The sequence below is a fragment of the Egretta garzetta genome, unplaced genomic scaffold (genome assembly GCF_000687185.1).
Source record: "Egretta garzetta isolate BGI_Z169 unplaced genomic scaffold, ASM68718v1 scaffold104, whole genome shotgun sequence".
Taxonomy (NCBI): domain Eukaryota; kingdom Metazoa; phylum Chordata; class Aves; order Pelecaniformes; family Ardeidae; genus Egretta; species Egretta garzetta.
In genome coordinates, this window is record NW_009259485.1 from 1588035 (window position 1) to 1614139 (window position 26105).

General features: G+C 36.6%; 1 protein-coding gene across 1 annotated transcript in view; it reads right to left on the reverse strand.

The window, feature by feature from the left end:
* LOC104124841 (protein diaphanous homolog 3-like) overlaps nt 1–26105 on the reverse strand; it is a gene marked incomplete at its 5' end in the record, with an annotated part of 133877 nt that overhangs the window by 74212 nt on the left and 33560 nt on the right. The window contains 3 exons of the mRNA XM_009637216.1: nt 3179–3314; nt 9835–9999; nt 21325–21449. Coding sequence (XP_009635511.1) covers nt 3179–3314; nt 9835–9999; nt 21325–21449 — 426 coding nt within the window. The remainder of the gene's footprint in view (nt 1–3178; nt 3315–9834; nt 10000–21324; nt 21450–26105) is intronic.

Below are 26105 nucleotides of genomic sequence, written 5' to 3' on the forward strand. Positions count from 1 at the left end.
GTGAAGACCATCACTGCTACCCATCATTGCCAACAGCTCCATAGGATTTTATACTCACATCAAATTTAGGACACATGTTAAGAACTGACTACTTTGAATATGTAGTGGTAGTGATTGATAGTAAGAACTAATCTAAGTGTTAATGACAAATAATGTGTAAGAATAAGTTATTACCACAACCAGTGCTGTTAATGATTGTCAGTCCAGTAAAGTGTTTTTGTTTTGGGGGTGGGTGGGCTTTGTTTGTTTGTTTGTTTGTTTGGGGTTTTTTTGGGTTTAAGTTTAAAAGAAACAGTTAAGAAATGCCGAAGTGGCATATAACACAGTGATATACAGGCATCCCTAACCTTCAGGTCATTTTCAGTTAAAAAGCAATGATACTGAAAAATGTAAATAGAGATGCAGAGAACACCATGATCTCTTCAATGAAAAGAAAAAATTTTGAAGAACCAGTTAGTACATGCACTCTATACTTTTCTCTTCTTCAAGTATGCACCTGTTTGAATCCCAGAAAATATTTTTAGGATGGTGATATCAATGCATTTTCAGCTACTTCATTCAAACAATAATTGAAATAATGTTCCAAAAAATCCAATATCTGGTCTAGTCACCATATAAAGAAATGATATGCAGCAAAAATCAGTTACTCCACAGTCACAATCCAGGTAAGAGTGTTTTGGTATTTTGACAGAGGGAAGACATAGTTACAAATTTGTCAGCAGGTCAGATGTAAACATTTTGTGACTGATTTACAGATTCTTAATGAGAAGACAGCCTTTCAATGTACTAGTTACAGCTAGGAAAAAAAAATGGGAAAAAAGGAAAAAATAATTTTTGAATGTCTGTGTTACTTCTCCATCAGAATCAGAGCAACATTATGCCTCTTCAATTAGTAAATAGTTTTGATAAGACTTCAAAAATAAAACCAAAAAAACCGAACCCACACTTTTCATATTGTTGTTTCTGTTCTTCCTGACAAACAAATCTACCACAGGTGCTTTGCACTGACAGAATCTGGGTTTTCTAAGAGACCTTTTAAATGATGTTGCAAACAAGAACAAGAAACCTTACAAAGAGCTCTGCAGAACAAAACCCAACACATCAGTGGCCAATTTAGTGAATATCAGACTAAAAACATTTATAGCTTCAGGTGATCCTAACATCATCTTTTCCCATGTTCTGTTCTTTAGATCAGTCATTCCAGACTGAACCTTAAGTCACTGCTAACAAGAGCAAGAAACTTTTTTCTGTACATTTATATGATTTAATAAAAAAACAAGCTACTAATAGATGAAGCAGCTATTTACTGAATGACCTAGCTGATCTGTAGATTACAAGTACATAGCTCCCTGCTACATCAGCTGAAGCAATAGGTTTAACTACCAGAGGCCTACCTACTCACACGGGTATGACACGTAAGTCCGTAACATTGCCACCTGCATTCTGGAGAGCCTGAACATGACATTATGAAGAATGGGACTTGAAAGGAGCTTTAATTTTCCCTAAAAGACTGTCAATTTTCCATCTAAAGCACTCTCAGTCATATATACAACATGTCTGAGAGAAGAATATCTAACTTCTTTCAAAACACTTCCAATCATGCATGAATGGAGACACCAGTTTTACCCTTTCCTAGTCTTCCTTTATCTTCTGTGAGCTTTAAAAAGATTGTCAGTGGTGGTTTTCTGATTGCATCTGGAATTTACTTCTAAAGAATTAGAAATTCTGTGTTCAGAGGGTAGCTGCCTGGTTTCCCATCTGAAGAGAAAGCTTTAGTGTCTCACCTCAAGACACGGACATTCTTATGAAAATAAATCAGAGACTTTTGGTTTGAAGAATCTCTTAAACGAAACACACCTACTCTGGCTATTACTGAAACGTGGAAGAGACAGATAATCATTTATGCCAAAGGTGCCGAACAGGGTTTGAGCGGGGAACTGTTTAACAAGAGCTGCTCAAAAAAAAAAAAAAAAAAAAAAAGAGTAGCTCATGACAATTTACACAGTAAGTCATGTATCATTCTGAAGGATTTCAGAAGCTCAGTCTGGATAAAATATAGCAGTAGAGAGGATCATCAGACATCTTTTTTAGTAGCAGAGAACTCACAGTGTCTTCTGTCTCTTTTGGGACAACAGAACATAAATGAGTAACTTTAAAAATGCATGGCTGAGGTTTCTTTTAAGGTGTTTCAATAGGGACCTATTGAAATAACAATTAGCATACTCAAGGAAAAATCCAGGGTAATTCAGGAAGGGCTTATTCTCATAAAAGAACAGAAATGAATATGTAACCTTAGTTAAAAGAAAGAAAATGCCTTTGTGATTTAGAAAATGTCTGTTCTTAGGTAAAGTAAGGAGTTCTGAGCAGAACTGAATGTCCTGGTTTTGGCTGGGATAGAGTTAATTTTTTTCCTCGTAGCTGGCATAGTGCTGTGTTGTGGATTTAGTAAGAGAATAATGTTGATAACACATTGATGGTTCAGTTGTTGCTAAGTAGTGCTCACACTAGTCAAGGACTTTTCAGCTTCACATGCTCTGCCAGGGGCACAAGAAGATGGGAGGAGGCACAGCTGGGACAGCTGACCCCAGCTGGCCAAAGGGCTATTCCATACCATGACATCACACTCAGTATATAAACTGGGAGGAGTCGGCCGGGGGGCAGTGATTGCTGATAGGGAACTGGCTGGGCATTGGTTGGCAGGTGGTGAGCGATTGCACTGTGTATCACTTGTTTTGCATAATCTTTTGTCATCATCATCATTTTCCTCTGCTGTTTCTTTAAATTGTTTTTATCTCAACCCAAAGGTTTTACTTTTTTTCCCCAATTCTCTCCCCCATCCCACTGGGGTGGGGGGAGAGTGAGCAAGTGTCCTGCCTGACGCTTAGTTGCCAACTGGGGTTAAACCTTGATAATGAACTAAAACTTGGTCACACAAGGTTCAATATATTCTAATGGAAAAATACAAAGCAGTTACGAGTTCTAAAATAGCTTGAGGAAAACAGGTAATTAGAGAAGCCTATTAACAAAACAAAATCTAAGAACCTCTTTGCTGTAAACTTTAATAGGTGAAAAGCATTCATATATTCTGTCTTTTCTCCTAGCACATTCAGGTAATGAAAAAATAGCAGCCTTATTTCCAGTAAAACACTGGATAAAATGCGTTTTCTGCATTACTTACCTGTTTTCATTTCTAACAAGCGCTTTTTCTTTTGTTGCCTCTCTTGTTTTTCTTTTTCTGCTTTCTCCTTAGCTATTTTAGCACGCCTCTGTTTTTCTTCTGCTTCCCTTCTTCTCATATTCTCCTTTACTGCTTGCTATGAAAAAAATATATAGAGTTCCATTAAAACTGAACTCTTAGCAAAACCAAAGCTGAACCTTAAAAACAAAGAAAAAAGCTTTAAAATCACATCTCCTAACTAACCATAATTTATCAAGCCAAATTAAGCTTTTACATTCCATATTTAGTATTTTTTATTCAGAAGAGTAAGCAAATTCAGAATACATTAAAATCCTACTAACTGGCCCCAAACAGGGATTATAAATTCAGCAAGAAATACAGCTTAAGAATGCATACAATAATGTAGGAAGAACTCAAAATATCTAAACCACCTGGTTTTACAAAACTGTAAGTATTTTACTATTTGTATTTCTAGAATAGTTTCAACAGTTATGCTTTCTCATGTTACTGCTATACCAAGCAAAACAAGGCTGCTTGGGTGACTTAGCTGTGCATTTTTCTTATTCTTATCCACATGTGCATTAATTCACTGGGTTTATAAATTCTTGTCTTCTGGTTTGTACTCATAAAACATTGTTTATTTTCAATTTTAACTAAGTACTTCAAAGCTGCCAATGAAGCCAAAACAGAACTAAGAGTTTCAGAGTTTTAAAATCATTATTTTGCATATTCAGACATTAAGCAAAAAAAAGTGTGTCACATTCAATTTTTTAACAAAGCTATTTCAGGATTACCTTTTCATTATTTTAGGGTTAGCTATGTACACTGGTAGATTCTCAGTGCTCTACTCTGGCTTGCACTAAATATAAAGTGCACCTACTCTTCATTGCAGAAACTTTCTCTTTTCAGAATGCAGTTACACACAAAAACTCATCTTTCGCAATAGAACATAGTGTCCTACAAAATGGCTAACATCTTCATAAGGTCTGAGGCAGAGTCTGTACATTTGCAAGGATAATTAATGTCTCATTGTTTTTAATGGGAAAAAGTCCAGCCTGCCCCCAGGAAAAAAAACTTTAAAAAAATGTAACGATGGACTGAAGAGTGCTATAAAGCACTGATGAATGTGGATTACAGTAATATTTGCATGGGCACCATTTGTTGCATCACTGCAATAGGTAATGACCAAAGGAAGGAAAAAAATACATCTCACGTAAATCTTATGAGGAAATACCTGCCTTTGATAACTGAAGAATAATCTTTCAATAACAACAAATGACAATGGACTTTTCAAACAAAGCAAAACTGTACTTCCACAGTGTCTTCTCCAGAGTCACCTCCGACAATTTTCTTGATATTGGGGGAGGAAGGGAGAAGCCTACTATAAAATGCTAAAATTCTGGATTCAATTAATTTTAACAAATTATTTGCTGATTTTCAGACTGGGCATTCTGGAAAACAAACTGCTGGCCAAAACTCAAATGGGACTCAAGCCCAAGAACAGTTTTGGCAGAAATTATATACTTTCCTAACAGAGTTAACTTGTACTTTGCATCTATTTCTTCCCCCAAAACAATACAGTAGGATTCAGCCTCAGATTGCAGTCATCCAAATGTAGGTGTCTATTCCTTTTTAATCACACCTATCAACTGTGCTTGATTTAGTAGCTCAAACCTTCATATCCAGTGTAAACTGGAGCATAGAATCATAGAATCGTCTAGGTTGGAAAAGACCTTTAAGATCAAGTCCAGCTGCAAACCTAACACTGCCATCCCGCCACTAAACCATGGCCCTAAACACCATGTCTACATGTCTTTTAAATACATCCAGGAATGGGGACTGAACCACTTCCCTGGGAAGCCCGTTCCAATGCTTGGACAACCCTTTTGGTAAGGAAATTTTTCCTAATGTCTAATCTAAACCTCCCCTGGGGCAACTTGAGGCCATTTCCTCTTGTCCTATCGCCTGTTACCTGGAAGAAGAGACCAACACCCACCTCTCTACAGCCTCTTCTCCAGACTAGACAACCCCAGTTCCCTCAGCTGTTCCTCATAAGACTTGTGCTCCAGACCCCTCACCAGCTTTGTTGCTCTCCTCTGGACATGTTCCAGCAACTCAATGTCTTTCTTGTAATGAGGGGCCCAAAACTGAACACAGTATTCGAGGTGCAGCCTCACCAGTGCCACGATCACTTCCCTACCGCTGCTGGCCACACTCTTCCTAATGCGAGCCAGGAGGCTGTTGGCCTTCTTGGCCACCTGGGCACACTGCTGGCTCATATTCTGTCAGCTGTCAACCAATAGCCCCAGAGCCCTCTCTGCCAAGCAGCTTTCCAGCCACTCTTCCCCAAGCCTGTAGTGTTGCATGGGGTTGTTGTGACCCAGCACTTGGCCTTGTTGATCCTCATATAATTGACCTCTGGAGTATCACACATTCCCTCCAGCCTTTTTCTAGCAGGGCACAGGTATGTCTTAAGTTCTGTGTCATAATTTAAAATTTCAGGCTGATGATGTCTTGGGTACCATTTAAGACACCACCCCAGAATACTAGGCACTTCTGTTGTTAGGTCTTCTTTGAGACATCAGGTAGACAACTCTCTAAATTCCAATAACTGTACTGAGTATGCATCTCTTGAGATTAGACACTCAAAGCTCACATACAGATGCCAATATTTAGAGGTCTATGCCCTAGAATCAAATTCTGTCCTACATGTTCTATGTTTTCAACACAAAACATAGGTGTCTGAAGTCCTGCAAAATGTTTATAATAAGAATTGTCCCAAACTTGACTCAGAACACATATTTGTCTCTCACACTGTTTGCATTTCAAAGATTAAATGTCTTAGCACTTCCTTGCTCAAAAGGCCCAAAAAGTTAGATGTGGTCTGACCACATCTACTATGTACGAGCAGCATTACATTCAGCATATGACACAGTATGCAAAGTTAACTTTCAGAAAAATTACCAAAGTATACACCTTTTGCATACCATGCCAAGGCCTAGAGTTTCTGAGTTGGAGGCATTCTTGGGTTCTCTCTTGTACTTTCCAGAATTGTTTCTGATTTTTATTCAAGTATTGGCATAATATAAGAGAAAAATACTCTAGAGTCCAGGGAACACACTTTTACTTGGTTGCTGTTCTTCTGTTTTTTTAAGTCATGTTTCTGCTGCAGAGCAACTTAGTGTCAGTAGGAGCAAGGGGGTTTCTGTAGCCCTATGATTAGCATATTGTCTTGGACATAAGAGTTGTTGACACAAGGCCTCTTTCCTTTCTCTCCTACAACTGTAGGAAAATTCTAACCATTAGACAAAGATAAGAAGAGGAAATACTACAATTGTTTCATCTTATTTTAGAAAGCCATCCTTCCAAGAAAAGGAACGAGCCTGTTAGCAGTACCTCTGATGCTGTGAAAGCACTGAAGGAGGTTAACAGAGATGTCTCATACTTAAGATGTTCCACTGACTGCACCAGGAACTTAGCTTCGGGAGTTAAAGTGCTGAAGATAAGGTGCTTCACCCATTTTTTGGATTTGGCCAACTAATTGTGTTCTAGATTTGGTGCTCACAGAGTGTGAATAATAGCTGTCACAGCTGCAAAATAACACTGAAGTACAAAGTGCAGTCCAAAATTAGCTATGAACCTGAAGTCTATGGCTCCAGATTTAAATATGTTGTTTTAAACACTTTAAATATTTTCATTAATTGAGAATAAAAAACCATGATAAGTAGGTAAGTACTATATGCAAATTATCAACTTTGCTTGACAATAAGGATGACTGAACTTCACTTTCCCCACACCTACTGGTGACTAAAGTAGTCTTTTGGTCTTGGACTTTTTAAGAATCCAAAGATTTTTCAGCACTAAAGTTAAGTCTTTTGAGCTAAGTTTTCTAGGATGCCAACCACCTTCAGTTTCTGTCACTAATCAAGACTAATGCTAAACAATTCTGAAAATCAGACCTCAGGTGTCTCACACTAGGCATCTCAAAAATCTTTTCCAAAAAGTCTCAAAACTGAGCAGCTACTCAGTATTTGTTTAGTGTCATTGAATGATAAGTGGTTTCATGCCTTATCTACACACCTTTTTCATATAGCCTTCAAACTGTGCTCTGCAAGACAGAATTATTAATTTTTCTCAAGGTTTCTCATATCATGCTCATCAATAAAATCTAACTGTTTTGAAGCATTAATTAATCTATCTTTATAATACTGCTGTGAAGCAGGGGTTAGTATCAGTGCTGATTTTACAGACAGAGAAAAGAAATATGGGGAAATTAAGGTAAAGCACAACCACTTCTCCAAGTCTCCAATTCAAGATGAACCTAAGCATTTAGAAATCTACAGCATTTAAATGGGAGGTATGTTTTAAACATCAGAAATTAAAGTAATACAACTATTTCACAATATTTAGCAACTTTGAAACCAGACTCCTGAGTTTCAAATTAGGCGCTGATCAAGTTAGGAAAACATAATCAATGCCCATGTTGAAAAATCTGGCATATGTAACTTGCCAAGCAAATTATTCTGATTGAAGACTGTGCCTTCTAGGTTTTTAGCTGTTAAGCTCTGAAGTAGCAGAGGCCTGGTAATCTTTACATATTCCAATATGTTTTCTAAATATAGGTTCCATGTTAAGTCCTTTCCTCAAAATAGATAGACATAGGAATTTCAAACACTTTCTCAATATCTATGAAAGAAGTATCTTTCCCTGTCTGCACCCTCAGACATGTCTGAAAATCATTAAAAGAACCAACCAACCAAGTAAAACCAAAAAACACTGTGAAACATGTAAGCAACTTATATAAGTGTGTTACAATTGCATCAGGTTGCAATGAGAAGTAGATGGTAAAATGACTAATTGAATCTTTCTACAGATCAACAGGCATGAGCTGGATCACTGCTCCAGGCTTTGTCACAAAGCTCATGCTCAGATAACATTCCTGCAGAAGTGTAGCCATTAAGTTAAGCTATGTAATCATAGGTAGCCAAATGTAACACAAGTCACCTTTTCCAAATTACCCAAATTAAAAAATTCATACACAGTTAGGGACCTGCCTTTTTATTCTTCCATTTCTTTATTCAGAGTTGCTTAGCAGCCAAGTGTTCAGAATCCAAGAGAAAAAAAAAAAAACCAAACTATTTTTGCAAAGAAAGCTTAAAAAAACCCAACCAAACACAACCACAACCTCCACACAAAATCAACAATCTCTCCCTACCCCCCTAACTTTACCAAACCTAAACATAGCTATAAATCACCAAGATAGCAATCTAAATCCTAAATAAGATCTCTATAAAACTATTTCAAACTTATATAGCCATCAGCTTTCCCAAAGTTTTTTGGTTGTTTTAAGTTGAGGGATGTACTAGTTTTGAGTATGTATTCTTAAGTATATAAAGTTAATCATCCTTCTTCCAGAAGAACTACATTGTCAATGGTAAAAGAACCTGCAATAGTTTGGAGAACATCTGATTATCCTCAAATTTCCCAGGATCACTGTTTACAGTGTTATATAATCAGCCCCAAACATATAAAGAAATACCCCCGTAAGAAATTTCTACCTCACTTTTCAGAAAGGTCTTCTGTTAACTCTGAAATCACATTTTGGTAGAATAAAAAAAAAAAAACCAAACAAAAAACCCCCTATTATTAAAATTTGTAATCATAATGAAAATGCATTCAGCCTCAAAAAATACCTAAAGAAAATAGCTCAAGCTTTTATGATGAGCTAGCAAACGTTTGTATACATAATGCAGACATTGCCTTGTAATACAAAGACAGAGCTAACCTCCACATATATGACTATTTTAGATGACTCTAAGGCAAAGCTCTGTTAACGAACAAGTGAGTCTGAATTATGCTTATAACTATGTTCTGAGCTGTATACAAAAGGAGCTACCCAATAATAACCTGGATCAGGCTAATGTCTGTTTCTCAAATATGATTCAAATATTTGAAATAATAATAGCCCTTTTTAGCCCCTCCCCCAACGATCATCCCTTTTAAAGGGAAAAGAAGAAAATAAGCTTTTAAAATGCATAAAATCTAAAATCCTATACAGTCTATTGTCACAAAAATTAAAGGTCCTTAGAAACAGACCAAGTTTGAGGAAAATATGCTGGTTTTTAAGCCAGTTTAAGGAGCTCTGAGTTTCCATAGCAGAGAACCTGCTTACAGACACAAACCTTAAAACTGATCAAGTGCTGCAGGCAAATGAAAAATTAAATGAAATAAAAGCTTGGGTCTGGCTTTTGCAAGGTATTAGTGCACATTATAAATATAGAATAATTGTTAGAATATTTATGTCTAAGTAAATAACAAGCATCCTTTAAACAGAAAATGCAATTCTATTTAAAAAAGGTAGAGTTTCACATTTTTCCCCCTTCAGGTTATACATGCACATAAGAGGCTCAGTTTTAAATTACATTCATTGTTATTATGAATTTTCAATTCTTTCAGAAAGAAATAATCCACAAATAATAATTTAAAACATTATCCTTAGGATATCTTGAGAATTTAGGATGCACAAAGGAAAATTTCTGATATTAGTATCAGATACCATTTGAGTAGGAGGAAGATTATTTTTTATTTGTTCAGAAATTGAAAGATTACAAAAACAATTTCTAGGAAACATTAGCCATAAAATAAACAGGTTGTACCATGAACATTGTCCTGAAGTTGTTTAAGTCCGTTAAAAACTCCTCCACCGAAACTTTCTTCAGATCAATGGCATAATATCCCATCACATTCTGATAGAGTTTTTCCATGTTCTCATGCATCCGTGAAAGTTTCTGGAAATCTTCTTTGGCATGAACTAGAAAGCTGTATGCTGCTGTTAAGGCTGCAAGAATATTCAGTAAATCCAGTCAAACCCACAGTTTTTACTTAACATTGATTTGTATTTCATACACATTTTTCATTTACATCAAATGAAGTATCAAAAAAATTCCTTCCATGTCATACTCTTTGCAGTGGTGCCCAGCGACAGGACAAGGGGCAATGGGCACAAACTGAAGCATAAGAGGTTTCAGTTGAATATGAGGAAGAACTTCTTTACTCTGAGGGTGACAGAGCACTGGAACAGGCTGCCCAGGGGGGTTGTAGAGTCTCCTTCTCTGGAGATATTCACAGCCCGCCTGGACAATGCCTTGTGTAACATGGTCTAAGTGAACCTGCTGTAGCAGGAGGGTTGGACTAGATAATCTCCCAAGGTCCCTTCCAACCCTTGCCATTCTGTGATTCTGCGATATGTTTCCTGGTATTTACTGTGTATATTATGCCTATGAATAAATCAGGGTGCTTTCATCAAATTTTCTCAGCCACTTCAAATTTAAAGATTCCATTAGCACATAATACTGCATGAAATGAAATGTATGGGACTAATCTAACTTCAAGCACCTATGCAGTTTATTTAGTATCACTGTCTCCTTATTGAAGCTAAAGGTTTAGGTATATAAATTAGATAGGTATAGAAATTACAATTTATATGGAATTTAGGTACAGATACCAATAACTAACCCGAATACTTTAATGTATCAAGAAATAGTATAGTTCTTACTAAAATCAGAGTAAAAATAGAAATATTAATAAAAAACGGTATTAGAAGTAAACACCATGAAAGACTAAAAACTTCATCCTAACTGCTTTTTTTTTTTTAAATGCTGTTGTAACAACAGCAATGCATTCATTTCTATTCCTGGTGGCTGCATCAGGAATTTATGCTATTTCTAAGGCTATATACAATGTCAATACAACTTAATTAAATTAGAGGTGAAAACAATAGAACTACTTCTACAAGAGACAGACGATTTATAAACAGCACCAAAATACTGCATAACATAAATGAAATAAAAATCCTATATTTATTCAAGAACTTTGATAATAGAGTTTGTCAAAGAAGCTCAAAGAAAAAATATTGCGTGTAGTCCTTTCCCTATGTAGGACAGCTTCATAAAGTGTTTACCTTTAATGGAATGGTAGCTAAACAAATATTTATGTTCTATTATTTTCCTGCTGCAGGAAAGACTACAAAAGATAAGAAGTGGCAATTTTACCTTTACTCCCAATTGCCCACCCCAACTATTGCAAAAGAGAATTTACTGTATTTGTATACTCCATACTACAGATACATACACTATGGTCACTTTATTGTATGAAACACAGGGGTTTTAATCAAGTGCATTAAAATATAGGCAAATAGAATTTTTGTCCAACTTGCTGTTTTAAATATACGGTAACAGTTTACTGCTGGGTGAGTGCTTTTGCCCTTCAGGGTTTTTGTGATGCACTTTTCTTTTAGTTTTGTTTAGAGGTTGAATCCCATTTGAATTTCACTATTAAATGTCCTGGTTTGTTAATGTTGCCTTTAAAATACCAAGTAAGCAGTTAATGGTTTTGTGATTTAGAATCCATGCCAGAAAGTCATACAATAATGTTCTCAGACACATGCAGCAAAGGAGAAATAATGCACTTTCACAAACATTCTAATTAGTCACTATGATGGCTATTAGTTGGGTCTGTAATGGCAGAACTATTGCCACTAAGAAAATCTTGTGGAAAAGGACTAACAGAGCCTAGATTTTGATGATTTTAAATGATACATCTTCCATAAATGATACATCTTCCATTACCCTCCAACCACTCGATTTTAGACTTTCTTTTCCTCTGACACGGCTCCTTAGCCCATACGAGCTTCTTTCCATGTTTCCATTGACTTCACAAGGTGCAGCTCATGAGCAGCTTCAGACTGCCTATGCTGGCTAGTAACAGCTAAAAGAGAATTGATGTTTCTGGCCCACTTTTTCTCCCATATCAGTTTGAATCTCCCTCCTCTACTTAGCTCCCATGATGCACTCATGATGCACAAAGCTACCCTTCAGAGTTGAGTTTCTTTAAAACTATTAAGGGTGTTAAAAAGCTATTGGTGGGACAGTGAGGAAAGTTGATGAGAGCTTAGTATGTGACAGCTGCCCAAATATTAAATGAAAAAAGGATTATGAGAAACAAGACATGACAAAACACAAGTTAGGACCATCAAAAGAAATGTCAGCAGTTCAAAAAAACCAAAACAACAAACTGCTGTAATAAAGGAAAACAGTAAAATTAATGCTGAGTGAAAATAGGAACAAGCATTTTTACACCCTGTTTATTTTTGGTCCTACAATTTAGGATACTTATTATTTGTGATTCTTAGATCATTAATAGAACTTAGGGAAATCTACAATATTTTTTGCAATTATGGGGCTGTTTATTTCCACAGAGTGGAAGTGTAACAGAAAATTAGATACATTTGTTTTGTTGTCACTATGTATAAATGCCATACATCAAACACTCCAGTAACTTTCTTCATTTTTCTAGGAAGGAAAAAATTGAGAAAAAAAAAATTATCAATAAAATGTATACCTCATCTTGTAAATGAATGATATGCCAGAGTATATCCTGAAAAGGAAACTTGAGGGGGGTGGGGAAGTAAGAGAGATGGAATTTCCGTGATATTCTGCAAGACATAGCTAAAGTTACAGCTATGTTAATAGAATCCATATAGGCTGCTTACTTTATACTGTTAAAACTAACTTCCCTTCAATATGTGATGCACATTTTAAACTCAAAATACAGCATTCTGGAAAGATGGTTTACTATCCAGTATTTCAATGCCAGACACGATGAATCCTGAGATTTTTATTTTCCATCTGGTGAATTATGGGATACCTTAAGCTCTTGGCATTCTACTGAGACTGTGCTTCAATTTAGGTATTTCTAATAAGTCCCCTTCCTTTGTTCGTTAAATACGGCTTTTGTTAGCCAGCACTAGCTAAACTGGAGACAACAGGGAATACTACTGAGTATAACAATCCCAACTGTAATTATTATGAACAGGTTGATATATATGCATTATCAGCTACACAATTCATTGGATTTGGATGAATGAAGACAGAAGTACAGCAGAGCTGCAACACAGGTGGGAGGAAAAGGAAATCAAGAAGTTAGGCATTTCTTAACTTTTTCTGAAGTGGCTTCACTTCACAGACTGCTTTTTTGGACTCATGGGACCACAGATCATCATTCTGCTCATTAATGGAACAAGAAAGTAACACAGGGCTTAGACAAGTAATATCTGTGGCAAAATTTCTAACTGCTGTATGTTTGGTCTTGCATATTCATGGCGGCTTATTAGTGAGTTGCTTGTCTGAAATTTATACTGATTTTAATATATTGTGCTATATAAAATACTAGTATAGTGCAGGTATCATGCCAAGCAAAAGCAGCTGTTACCTTAGAGCAGAAAAAGAATGATGTTAATCTGTACCAAACATTTCCTTAAAAGACCCCATATTTACCACTTGTGATTTTTTCACAAACTAACCTACGGATTAAATGTAGACAATCCAAAAAAGGAATATGATTCTGCATAAAAACAAAAGATTAACAGGTGCATAGATGCTGCATATATTTTAGCAGAATCTTCAAAATGGAACTGAAACTGCTACTACACTAGCCCACAACAGTCTCCATAAAAACATGGCAAACTTTTCGAAGACTAGTCCAAAAAGATTTCGAGGTCACTTCAAACCAGAATTTAAAGAAATTATTTTCTTCTAAGGGCAGAAGGTGTGAAAGTTGCAGGGCTTTGCTGAGGATTTCCCACATCAAGTTCTTGGGAAAATCGTTACAATTGTCTGAAAAATACATGTCACACAGACTTCCTTTTGAATACATACAGCAGGTTCAACAGTAAAATTCCATATCTGAATGTAACAGTTCAAGAAACACATAGAAATGCTTAGATTTTTAAATTAGTACCTTCTGAAGAGTATTTGTCAAATAATACCTTTTCCATAACTCACTCATCCCTACTTATCTCTGTGTTATAATACTAAAACAAATTGACATGTATAAGACAGAGCTGTTGCATCCAAGTGTGTATACTCCATATATTATAAGCAAAACAAGTGCTAGCCATAATATACGCCTGAATTTCAGACCAGATATTAAAGACCTATATAAAGGAATTGTATACTGACGTTAAATTTACATTGTTTGCCAAAGCCCTCTGTCATTACCTGTCCACACAGTCAACATCTTGAGCATCTCCCAAAGAGCAACATACAATCTTTTTTCACCTAACAAGCTCAGGTCCTCTAATCTTCCAAAGTCCTCAGGATGCTAGGACATCTTACGGATTCCAGCGTGTTTATGTTGAACAGAGAGGTCAAACTAAGAGGTGATTAAGTAACCTACACTTTAGAGACAGCAAGTATTCTCTTCCTTGCAGATGACATGGGTTTCTTCTTCCTCACTTGAATCAGGCTCTGACCTGGGTAAGTGCTGTTCCTTGCTTCTCTTTTTGCAATGTTGACAAATTAACTTAAATGACAAGGAAAGAGGAACAGAGAACTGATCAAAAAGAAAGGACTCTGCTCCTAGCTGAGAGGCAGCAACCAACTTGTTGTCTCTCAAGTATTAGTTCCATAAGCTTTTATGAAAATCAGCATCAAAACTATGTTCAGTGGTAGGCTGAAACTTGTCAAGAGTTTCTCAGCTGCTACTTAGAAAATCATGAGATGCGAGCAGGACTGATAAAGAGCATGTTGACTAAATTACTTAATTAAGCTTTTAATACGCAATTTAAATACTCTCCATAAACCCACTAAATTTTTATTTTGAACGTACAAGTGTATTTTATTCACTGTGCTTTTTATTGAACATTTCACTCAATGGGTTTAATACTCTAGATCAATATCAATTCCATATTCTTTGACTTTCCTAATTAAAGCAAACAGAAGAACTGCAATAATAACTATAATTTCTTTTCAGCTAGTATACATAAGATGACTGACAAACTAGCACAATCTAATATATAGGAGAAATATTCATAATTACAGACTTTGTCAATAAAAGAGTGCACCAACTGTGCATGTATCTGACTTCCTAAAGAAACAAGAATGCTAATCAGTTCATTAGGGGCCTTTGGGTTGTGATATTTAGCGACAGGATGTAATAGCCTGCTTGTCCATGGAGTGTAATTGTACTCAGGATGAAAAATTATTTCCAACAAAGCATCATCCTTCCTTTTTCAGATTTCCTGCTGGTTTCTTTTCATGAGCTGCATGCCTTTCAAGACATCAGCATCATTCAGCTTTCCTTGTCATAGGAATAAAAGTAAAGACAGGTCCAGGCTTCATCATGCTGTGCAGGATTATCTAACCTTTACATCAAACCTTTTTTGCTTTGTAATTTACTGAAGTTCCTGTTTTTCTAAAAGTGAGCTTCTTTAATTAGTGTGTTCACAGACATTACTAGAAACCATATGCAACTTTACTGTTTTGAAATTGCTGCCTGTCTGCTGGGAGAGAAAGCAGGTAAGGGAAAACTATTCCTGTTCATAATATTTACTGTTCAAAATATTCTATTTGGATAGTCTAATACAATGAAATATGTAGCATGTCTGGTTTCACCTGCACTGATCTATTCTGAGTAAGACCAAGTATTCATCTCACCTGTTTCTGACAGCAGTCAATACACAATGATTAGGGAAAACAAGAAGGAAATTTGGTAAGTATAGCATGATAATTCAGCTGATGTAGTATTTAGCTTCTAACACTCTGCACACTAGTGTTTAATAGCTCCAGACATACTATCTTTAGCTAACTCCCTAAGCCTTGCACGAAATTCATTTACATTTTCAGTGACTACAACATCCTAAAAGTAAATGCTGCAGTTTAATTGTTTTTTAGTAAAAAAACCCATTTCCATTAGTATGTTTTAACCTGCCAGACAGTATTTTACACGAGATGAACACTGGTTATTTATAAGACACAATGAATATGTTCCTAACTTTCCTCCGGTATGGCATACAAAATTACAAGTATTTTTACTATATTTTCCTAACATTTTTGCTTTTCCACTTTCAGAGTCCTAATTTGTTACAACAACCCTGCTGCAGAAACTATTGCATACTGCTGATCATTGTCACCATTCTCTGCCACATCAGTAGCTATACAGCATACTTTTTGAGAAGGGGTGGTGGAAGCACTCAAGATATAAGTGCATTAGTGATTTTTATAGCAACTGATTTATGTTTTCTGCTTGCTCTTAACTACATTTTTTTCTCAATTGTTCTGTTTTCCTCTGGATTGTTTGCTCTATAATAATTGAAGTTCTTTTTTCAGCATCTGCCAGTATCTGCCTTTTCACATTAGTTCTTTGGGTTTATTTGTTTGTTTTTTAAGATATTAACCCACAAAAAATAATCATTCAATTTTTGACCTAAGAAATTCCTTTCCTTGGAAGTCTTTGTTAATACACCTTGTTGAAAGGTGCATGGAAATTCAGTTATGCTCTACCAACTGTCCTACCATTATCAGCATGTTGTAGTAGATCTGCAAAGAATGGTTTCTCCTTACAAAACCCACACTGACTCTCCCCCTCATATTATATCTCTCATATATACATGTTGGTTCTGATTTTATTTAGTCTTCACCAGTTTTCTTGGTAGAGAAGCCAGACTTGCAGATCCTCCTTGTAGCCCTTTTAAAAAACTTGTGTGCTTCTTTTCAGCTTTGATTCCTCTGGAGTCTTGGGCTAACTTAGTTCATGTAAAAATCTGTAGTCCAATAGGTTTACATCCGAGTTCATTTTAAAATTTTTTCAAGTCTTTTGTGACCCCTGGTTACTCCTGGGAATTTATTGCTATTTATTTTATATTTTCCTTTAAAAAAAACACAAACTTCTACTGACTCCTTCATTTGAGATTATCCTTTCATTCAAAATATTGCACAGTGGGGTCAATCAAAGTTCTCCCTAGAGAAAACTAATGCAAAGAACAAATTTACCTTTATGGCTATGGCTTACCTCCTTGGCCACACACTGACAATCTACATCTTCTCTGGCAGTATTACAGCTCTTGAGATGCTTGAAAAAGATGACAAGTAGATCCTCCTTCGCATTTTCTAAGATGCTCACTATCCTTTTTAAGTGATCATTAAGGGGCTCTAATGTTCTTCATATATAGGGACAGAATTACAACCCCTAGAAAAGGGGTTATTTATTGACAAGGTCCACCTATTTATCCTATCTGACTTCTATTACAACTTTTCACACTATTTCTCTACAACTGTGACTTATTCTTTAATACAATTTACAACCTTATATCACAGTATTCCACTCACTTCTTGCCATCAAGATTCATAAATGAAGGTCCTTGAGGTCCCTTCCAACCTGGTATTCTATGATTTATGAAATGCCCAATACATCAGTAACACAAAGGGAAATTAGGCATCCTACATAATATTTTTTTTTATTATTTTAGATGTTTGATATTAGCACAGAAGTACATATTTATTCCACAACTTACTTTTCCTGTGTTCTCCTTCTTAAGTGAAGCTAATTTTTTCAGGGTATTCTTCACCCATTCTAAACTGAATTTTGCTACTTGCCTTCATATGTTTTATAGGTATGGATGTTTTATAACCACATCTCCAAAGAAAGCTATACACTAAATTATCTGTTACTTCAAACCCTAGTCCTCAGTTCAAAAATGCAAAAGGTTATAGGGTATTTTAAGTGCCAGCATCACAACCATTTTGTATTAGATTATAATTGTAGATCCCTTCCAACGGAAATAGTCTAATCCATTGTAACAGATTAAGCAGACAAGACAAGGGTTCTAGATTTTAGAAAAGCAAAATTCAGCTTGCTCAGAGCTCAGTTGGGAGGGATTCTGTGGGATGCTTCCATGAAAGATAAAGGAGCTAGACAGTGCTGGGAGTTCTTCAAGAATGCTCTCTTGGTGGCACAAAACCAGTTTATCCCTGATAAAGGGAAGAAGAGCAAGAGGCCCCCTTGGCACAACTATGAGCTCCTGAGTCTGCTCAAAACCAAAAAAGAAGCATACCAGAGACAGAGAAGTGGAAGATTATCCACTGAGAACTACAAGGGCATTGCCAGAGGGTGCAGAGATGCAGTTAGAAAAGCAAAAGCCCAGCTTGAATTGAAACCAGCCAAAGATGTCAAAATCATAAGAAAGGGTGGTCCTTTGGGTATGTAAACTACAAGCAGAAACAGAAGGAAAACATAGGCCCACTGTTAAACAGAAGAGGTGAATCAGTCACCAACAATGTGGAAAAGGCAGAGGTCCTCAACACTTTCTTGACCTCTGTCTTTACCAACACTGATGGGTCCCAGGCCTCCAGGTTGATCCAAACACAAACCCATCATCAGTGAAGGACGAGTTAGTATGTGAATTACTACAGGAACTTAACCCCTACAAATCAATGGGCTCTGACGCCATCTGCCCGAGCGTGTTGAGGGAGCTGGCTGATGTCATTGCGAGGCCACGCTCCATATTTTTTGAGAAGCTGTGGAGATTGGGGGATGTCCCAGAGGACTGGAGGAAGGCAAATGTTACTCCTATCTACAAGAAGGGCTCGAGGGAGGATCTGGGTAATCATAGGCCCATCAGTCTTACTTCAATCCCCAGGGAAGTTACGGAACGAATCCTCCTGGGGGCCATCACAAGTCAAATGAAGCACGTAATTGGAAAAAGCCAGCATGGCTTCAGTAAGGGCAGATCGTGCCTGACAAACCTGGTGGCCTTCTGCGACAAAGTGACCTCTTGATTGACATGGGGCAAGTTGTGGACATTGTCTACTTGGACTTCTCCAAGGCTTTTGCCCCATGGCCTCCTCCTGGAGAAATTGATGCATTATGGCCTAGACAAGTGGTCTGTGCGGTGGGTGGGGAATTGGCTGGCAGGCCACACCCAAAGGGTGGTGGTAAATAGCTCTTTTACTAACTGGCAACATGTCACAAGCGGGGTCTCACAGGGTTCGATATTGGGCCCAATACTATTCAATATCTTCATAAGTGATCTGGATGATGGGCTCAAGTGTAGCCTGAAGAAGTTTGTAGATGATACCAAATTGAGTGGGGAAGTAGACATTCCAGAAAGGAGAGCCACCCTGCAGGAAGATCTGGATAATCTGGAAGAATGGGCTAACAAGAACCTTATGAAGTTCAATACAAACAAGTGTAAGGTCTTGCACCTGGGAAAACACAATCCAGGAGTGCAGCACAGACTGGGATCCACCTGGCTGGAGAGCAGCTCTATGGAAAGGGACCTGGGGGACAACAAGCTCAATATAAGTGAGCAGTGTGCTGCTGCAGCCAAGAAAATAGGATGTTGGGTTGCATCAAAAAGGGTATCAGCAGTAGAGATAAAGAATTCATTATCCCACTCTACTCAGCACTTGTCAGACCACACCCAGAACATTGTGTACAATTCTGGTCCCACTATACAAAACAGATGTGGACAAACTGGAGAGGGTCCAGAGAAGAGCCACCAAGATGATCAAGGGACTGGGAAGCCGGCCATATAAGGATAGGCTGAGAGAACTGGGTTTGTTCAACCTTGAGAAAAGGAGGCTTAGAGATTATCTCATCACCGTGTACCAGTACCTAAAGGGTAGCTACAGAGAAGATGGAGACTCCCTTTTTACAAGGAGTCACATGGAGAGGACAAGGAGGAATGGATACAATTTGCTCTTGCGGAGATTCCAATTGGACACAAGAGGGAAATTTTTCACCATGAGAACAGCCAACCATTGGAATAATCTCCCCAGGGAAGTGGTTGACTCCACCACATTGGACACTTTTAAGACTCAGCTGGACAGGGTGCTGGGCCGTCTTGCCTAGACTGTGCTCTTACCTAGAAAAGTTGGACTAGATGATCCTTGAGGTCCTTTCCAACCTAGGATTTTATGATTGTGTGAAGAAGAGTCTGTCTTTTTTCACAGGTTAGATTTCTTAATAAGTGCTTCCCATTCCTAACTTCCTAGACTACACATAATTTTCTTAACCAAGCACAGACTTTGCACAGTCCTAGCAATACTTCTGAGAAAGCTACCAGGATATATTGTCCTCTAACTTCCCAGCAATAGTTTATCTTTTGCCTTCAGGACCCGTCTCCTAGTTCTCCTGTTACGCTATTGGCTTCTTCAGGGACAAAACTTATGTTTTGTACTATAAAGAAACCATGCTGGTGGCCTGCAACATATCTCTCAAAAACACATTGAGCTGAAAAAAAAAAAGCCAACAACAACAAACAGAACAACCTCTCCAACAAAACATCCAACCTTACAAAAAATTAGTCGCAACAGTACAAGGTTACAGATAACCCACAGAGTCCAGAGAAGGCCTAAATCCAAGTTGTAAACGCTTTGGTTGCAGCTAGTCTACCGAAACAGAAACTGGCCCTAATGCAGCAAGAACCAGTATATCTACTTGCCCTCAGGGTCCCTTGCCATCTTTTATTTAATAGTATGAGCTTGATCAAGAGAACCATCTCTTGAGTGCCCCCCTGCCTTTGTAGATAGTAGTCTTCCAGCTAGGTAATAACCTAACCATGCCTGCAGAGGAAATTTCTGCTTCCAGATTAGTCTGAGTGCCAACCATATATGACCATCATCTGCTAGGAAGGTTTAAGTAAAAGAATGGGTTTTTTTCTGCTTTAATTAAGTATCTTCATGTCACAAGGCTTTCTTATGAGAGAGACAAGCAGTGAAGTTGCCTGCAGGATTTGGAATAAAGGGTGAGAAAAGGAATTTTGGCAAAAATAAAACCAGAAACCAGTTTTCACATGCTATGAATCTCATTTCTGAAATAAGAGAATTTTTTTGGTTCTGTGGTTGCATGTACAAAGACATTCGTAGTGGTAATGCATACACCAGAAAACAAATAAACACAGAGTGACAGACATCTTTTTCTAAGATATTCTCTCATAAAAAATAACTTAACACTGAAGCGCTTAAGATTCCTATTATAACTACTTTTCACTAAGTTAAGAAATTTATACACCTTGTAAAACCTGACAGTAAGCATTTTTCTCCTTATTCTATCCACTGCAGATGAATACTTTAATTGCATGTTCATATATTTAGATTTTGAGAGGAAAAAAGTTATATTTTTCAAAAATACATGCTACAGACTAGACAGAAGTTTGACTAGACAGAAAACAGGAGCAAAGAAATTTAAAGTTTAAGGTAATGCAGTTAAATTACTTCTCGTTTTTGGTTTTTTGGTTATGTTTTGTTTTGGTTTTTGTGGGGTTTTTTTGTTTGTTTATTTGTTTTAAAGAACACTCCAAAGGATATTGACATTTTTGCTACAAACTTATCGTGCTTATCTTCAGGAACTGGAAAAGTCTTCAGATCCTTCTCAAGCTGTTGGAGTTGCCTCTCCATATGCTTCAGGCTCTTCTCCAGGTTTTCTGCTGAGACTAAAGTACAGAACATTCATTCTGTTAACACCTTAAATAAGAAACATTGTTAAATACATGAGCTAAAACCTTACCCAAATCAGCATACTATGTTTTTAAATCTGAGATAAAAGCACACTGAACAAATTACAATACAAGATGAGGGAATCACTCTACAATGTTCAGTTCCCCTCACTTATGTGGTTGCCTTATTCTGATTAGATGTATGCTGTTTAAACACTGCATTTTTAAGCCTAAGGTTTTGCACTTCAGTTAGTGGTCTGTTTTAAATAACCTGAGATATACATATGCCAGTCTGTCTCTTCTGACTATCCCATGGGCAAGTTTTGAAGTTATTCCAATAACCACAAAGCTTTCTTCAATCTCATTCCGTTATAACAGAAAATACGAACATTTGTATGGAAAATCATTAAGAAAATAAGACCCTCAAAACATAGAGAAAATGGGGCTATTAAACACCTACACATGAAACCTAAGAGCTGATTCCCTAGTTTGAAAGCACGATGCCTGCAAGAAAACACAACAGAATTTGTCAGAGCGAAAGTGCTTGCCAAGCTGGAGGGAAATGCAAGCACTTGAGAGGGTGAGGCAGAACAAAACAGGGACTTACAAAAAGAAGAGAGTAGAGATGAAACATCAGGGATTTATAGAAGGATGTAGAAAAAGTAAAAATTTTCTTTATCAGAAAAAGAGAAATACAACTTTCATCAATTTGAAGCAATGCATAGAAGTTGTACACCTGATCTGTAAATAGCTGATTAAAATATCAAGATCATAAGAATAACCCTGAGGATAACTCCTGTTAGCATATATTCTATCTTGGATTTACATTATTGGAATCAGTTAAAACTTCCAGCCCCCCTGCAGTGAGCAAGGATATCTTTAACTAGATCAGGTTGCTTATATAGATAAAAACACACTCTGAATTTTAGTCTAGTGGCTTGATTTTTATTTTGTTGTTGTTGTTGTTTTGTTATTTTGTTCGTGATGTACTGTACCTATAAAGGTAAAGCTACCGTAAACTTAATTTAAAAAAATCCCTGGACAAATGTTGTGGCCCTGATGTTACCAGTATCTGTACCGGATCCATGATTTCATCCACTGAGTAGAGTTATGTGATGGAAAATATAAGATACACACACTGAACATATCTTTCTCTCATAAAAGCCTGACAGAGTCCCCAAACAACTTGAGTAAAATGTTGCATAGCAACTACAATCCCATTCATAGCAGAAAGGTTAACACAACTATAAAATGATCAATGGCAACCTGTTAAAATGCTAAAGTAACCTAAAAAAAAAAATCCAACCCAAACAATTTGGAGACAACCAACTTTTCTGAAAAGAATAAGGGAATATAAGTGTATATTCATATTATAACTCATCATTTGGTTTATAATCACAATTTTAAAAACCCTCTGTTTACTCAAAAATACTATTTTCCAATTGCATGTTAGACTTGGCAGACTTTCACTCAGCAATTGGTAAGCCCAAATCATCACCAGGTCGGACAGTTAGCTTCAGTTTTCCTTGTTTGGGAAGCAGAGCTAAAATTAGAAGCTGACAATGTTGATTACAGATGTGTTTCAGTCTTCACACATTCCGGAAAAAAACCTGATTTTATTATGAATTCATACTTCTGCTGTCATAAGAATCCTTTGAGGGTAGGCACACACACAATTTTAACACACTGTTTTACTTAGAAAGCTGTTGAGAAAACCAGAATATAATACCTTGTGCTTAACATAATTATTGACAGGACTCTTCACAATATAGTTTGTCTTGCATAAGAAGAGTTCACAGCATAAAATTAAAGTGAGATACTTACAAAATGTCAGAATGCTGAGACTCAGCATGTACACAGGTTTTAAAACAAAACAAAACAAAAAAATTCAAAAAAACCCTCTAAATCAATTGCAGGTAGTAACTGAGTAATAGCTACATTTTACTCAGATAAAAAAAAAAAAACCACAAAAACAAAAAACCAAAAAAACCCAATAAACCTCAGTGCCTACAGCCGATTCACTGGTTGTATACAAGACATATACAAGAGATATTTGAATTCTTGCTTCCAGCAAAGCCCATTTTTTATTTCTATTACCTTGGTTCTTTTGACCTTGAATAGTTACATATTTGATCAAGAATCTTTACATTTCTATCTTGTTCTGAAGGTGTTTTTTTTCTCTGTCATGATCTCAAGTTGATCCTGAATATAAAAATTCAGAATTGCTTTGATTTCAGCAGCGCACAAATATTAGTTGTATTTTCCTTTAAGACTGTATTTCTGGTGACAGCTTCAAGCAGAGGCTAGCTCACAATATGCTGGTATTCATTTGGTACCACTGTCTTTGCAACTTCTGATGTAGTGAAAACAGATGAAAAAAATAAAATCTGTAAACATAAGCAGACCTTCAACAAAAAGATCACATGAAATACCTGCCAACCTTCCCTTGTGCCCCTCTAGAAGACATGGTATAAAATCTGAAGGGACATCGAAGAATGGCAGAAAAGAAAAAAAAAAAAAATCCCTAACTTTGACCCCTAATCCTGGAAGGATTCAGATATAAACCCAAGACAAACTGAAGTAAGCAACTCATATGATAGTTTGGAAACAAAGACTGGGGGTTTGAATCTTAGTGAGCCCACAAACCAAACTGTTCATTAAATATAATGCATGTGTGCCTGAATGCTCTCTCACTTACACTGTCTGAACTCTCATACCCCTTTTTCAGAAAGGTTCCTGATATTTTTATAGGAAATAATTAGATTTCCTCACTTTCTGTCTTTCAGGGTTAAAACAACTTTGTTCTTCAAGTTTCCTCTCGATTCAGGTTTTCTAATAACACGGTTATTCCAGAAACCTCTTCACCTGCTTCTGTTCTAAAACATTTCTGCATAGTATTTCAGGTGATGACTCACCAACCCCTTTTAATGTTTGCATTACTATTTCTACAGGTCTACTGGAAATACATTATCTGATTATCTTATGATAAAATACCCTTTTTCCTTGACCAAAGCTCTTATTACAGTATCAAGATGCATGATCTTGTGCTTTACACTATCAGTTTTCATTTCTTTTACTCTGCTTCCTCAGGATCATTCAGTGATGACAACTCAATTGTCCTCTCAGCTGGCAATGCTGTCTAACCTTACTTTGTCATATATGCTCATTGGTTCAATACCACAATTTTATTTTTTTGACGTATTCCTTGTAGACAGTACTTTATGTTTCTTTTGACTTCTTATTCTAATTAATATTCTCCCATTTTACATAATATAAAATGCTTTCCTGAAGTCAACATAGATTTCCCGTGTCAAAGCTAGCAGATTTCTCTACTACAAATAAATTAATTTTCATTTTGTGCTATTCTCATTAACATCCACATGTTTTATTATTCTTTTCTCTATAAACTCTCATATCATTAAGGTCAGATAAAGAGATGTGTAATTGCCCAAATCATTCTTTTCTCCTCAGTTTCTTAAATATTCTGTAGGCACACAACATTACTATAGCCACAGAAAAACTTGGTAAAAAATGTACTTACTAAACTTTCGTTCCATATCTCAGTTATCTCAGAATGCAGAAATGGAAACTGGTATTTACAATATGAGAATATGGCACTCTGTTTTTCTTTCAACAAATTTCTATGGAGACATTTTGCTCCCCTCTTCCCCAACCCCAGATCATTATTCTTGCTTAAAATTAAAGCAATATTTCATCTTGTTTTGAGACTACACCTGTTTTATCTTAAGTCCTAGAAATAATTCTCCAAAGCAAAGCAATACTACTTGTGTGCTCTCTCATTTATATTGCTGTAAAACTTCTGCTACTTTTTGCAACAGATATTTCAGCTGATATTTCAGAAATCCTACACGCTGCCCAAACCTGTATGACAGTTTTCCTAGATGGTCACAATCTCCGTATCAAGAGAATCTTCCTTTTGCCTACAGACATTTCACTTCCCTTGTGCTATTCTGGCCCCTATGTTCTGAGGGGACAGAGTGACAGTGACAAGCTAATCTCTAGCCTGATACAGAAAACTATACCATATTGAATATATATAAAAATATACTATTGCTTTTATCATTTGAACTTCATACTGGACTTATGGACAGAGTTTACTGAATAATTCTCTAAAATTGCCAATGTGTTATTGATGCAGCATTTAAAAGTAAAGTTAAATGACAAAATACAGCCTAAAAAACCCCCCAAAACCCAATCAAAAACCCCTCTGTATCATCAGATGGTTTAGAGCACCAACAAAGAAATATCACATAGGCAAAATATTAGAAGACTTCTGTAGCCACCAGCAAAAGCCTGAAATACCTGTTAACAGTGGAATAGATCTGGTTGTATATACTCACTCAGTGTCATGGAAGACTGAAAATACAATATTAATGCTTTATTTATCCTAAGATGACATTTTCTCTTGTCTTCTACAGCCATTTTCTGGCTTTCTTGCCTTGTGTGTGTGTGTAACAGGCGTATACAATAGTCCTGTTGAAATCCTTTTTTCCCCAAAGCTCTGACAATGCTATTGCCTCTTGAGCTCTCAGACTTTCCCTTCTATAGCCGAGCAGACTACAGTTGCACACATGAAAGCAGTGGCTCTCTAAGCAGAATTTAATTAATTATCTTCTATTTTGAATTAAAATA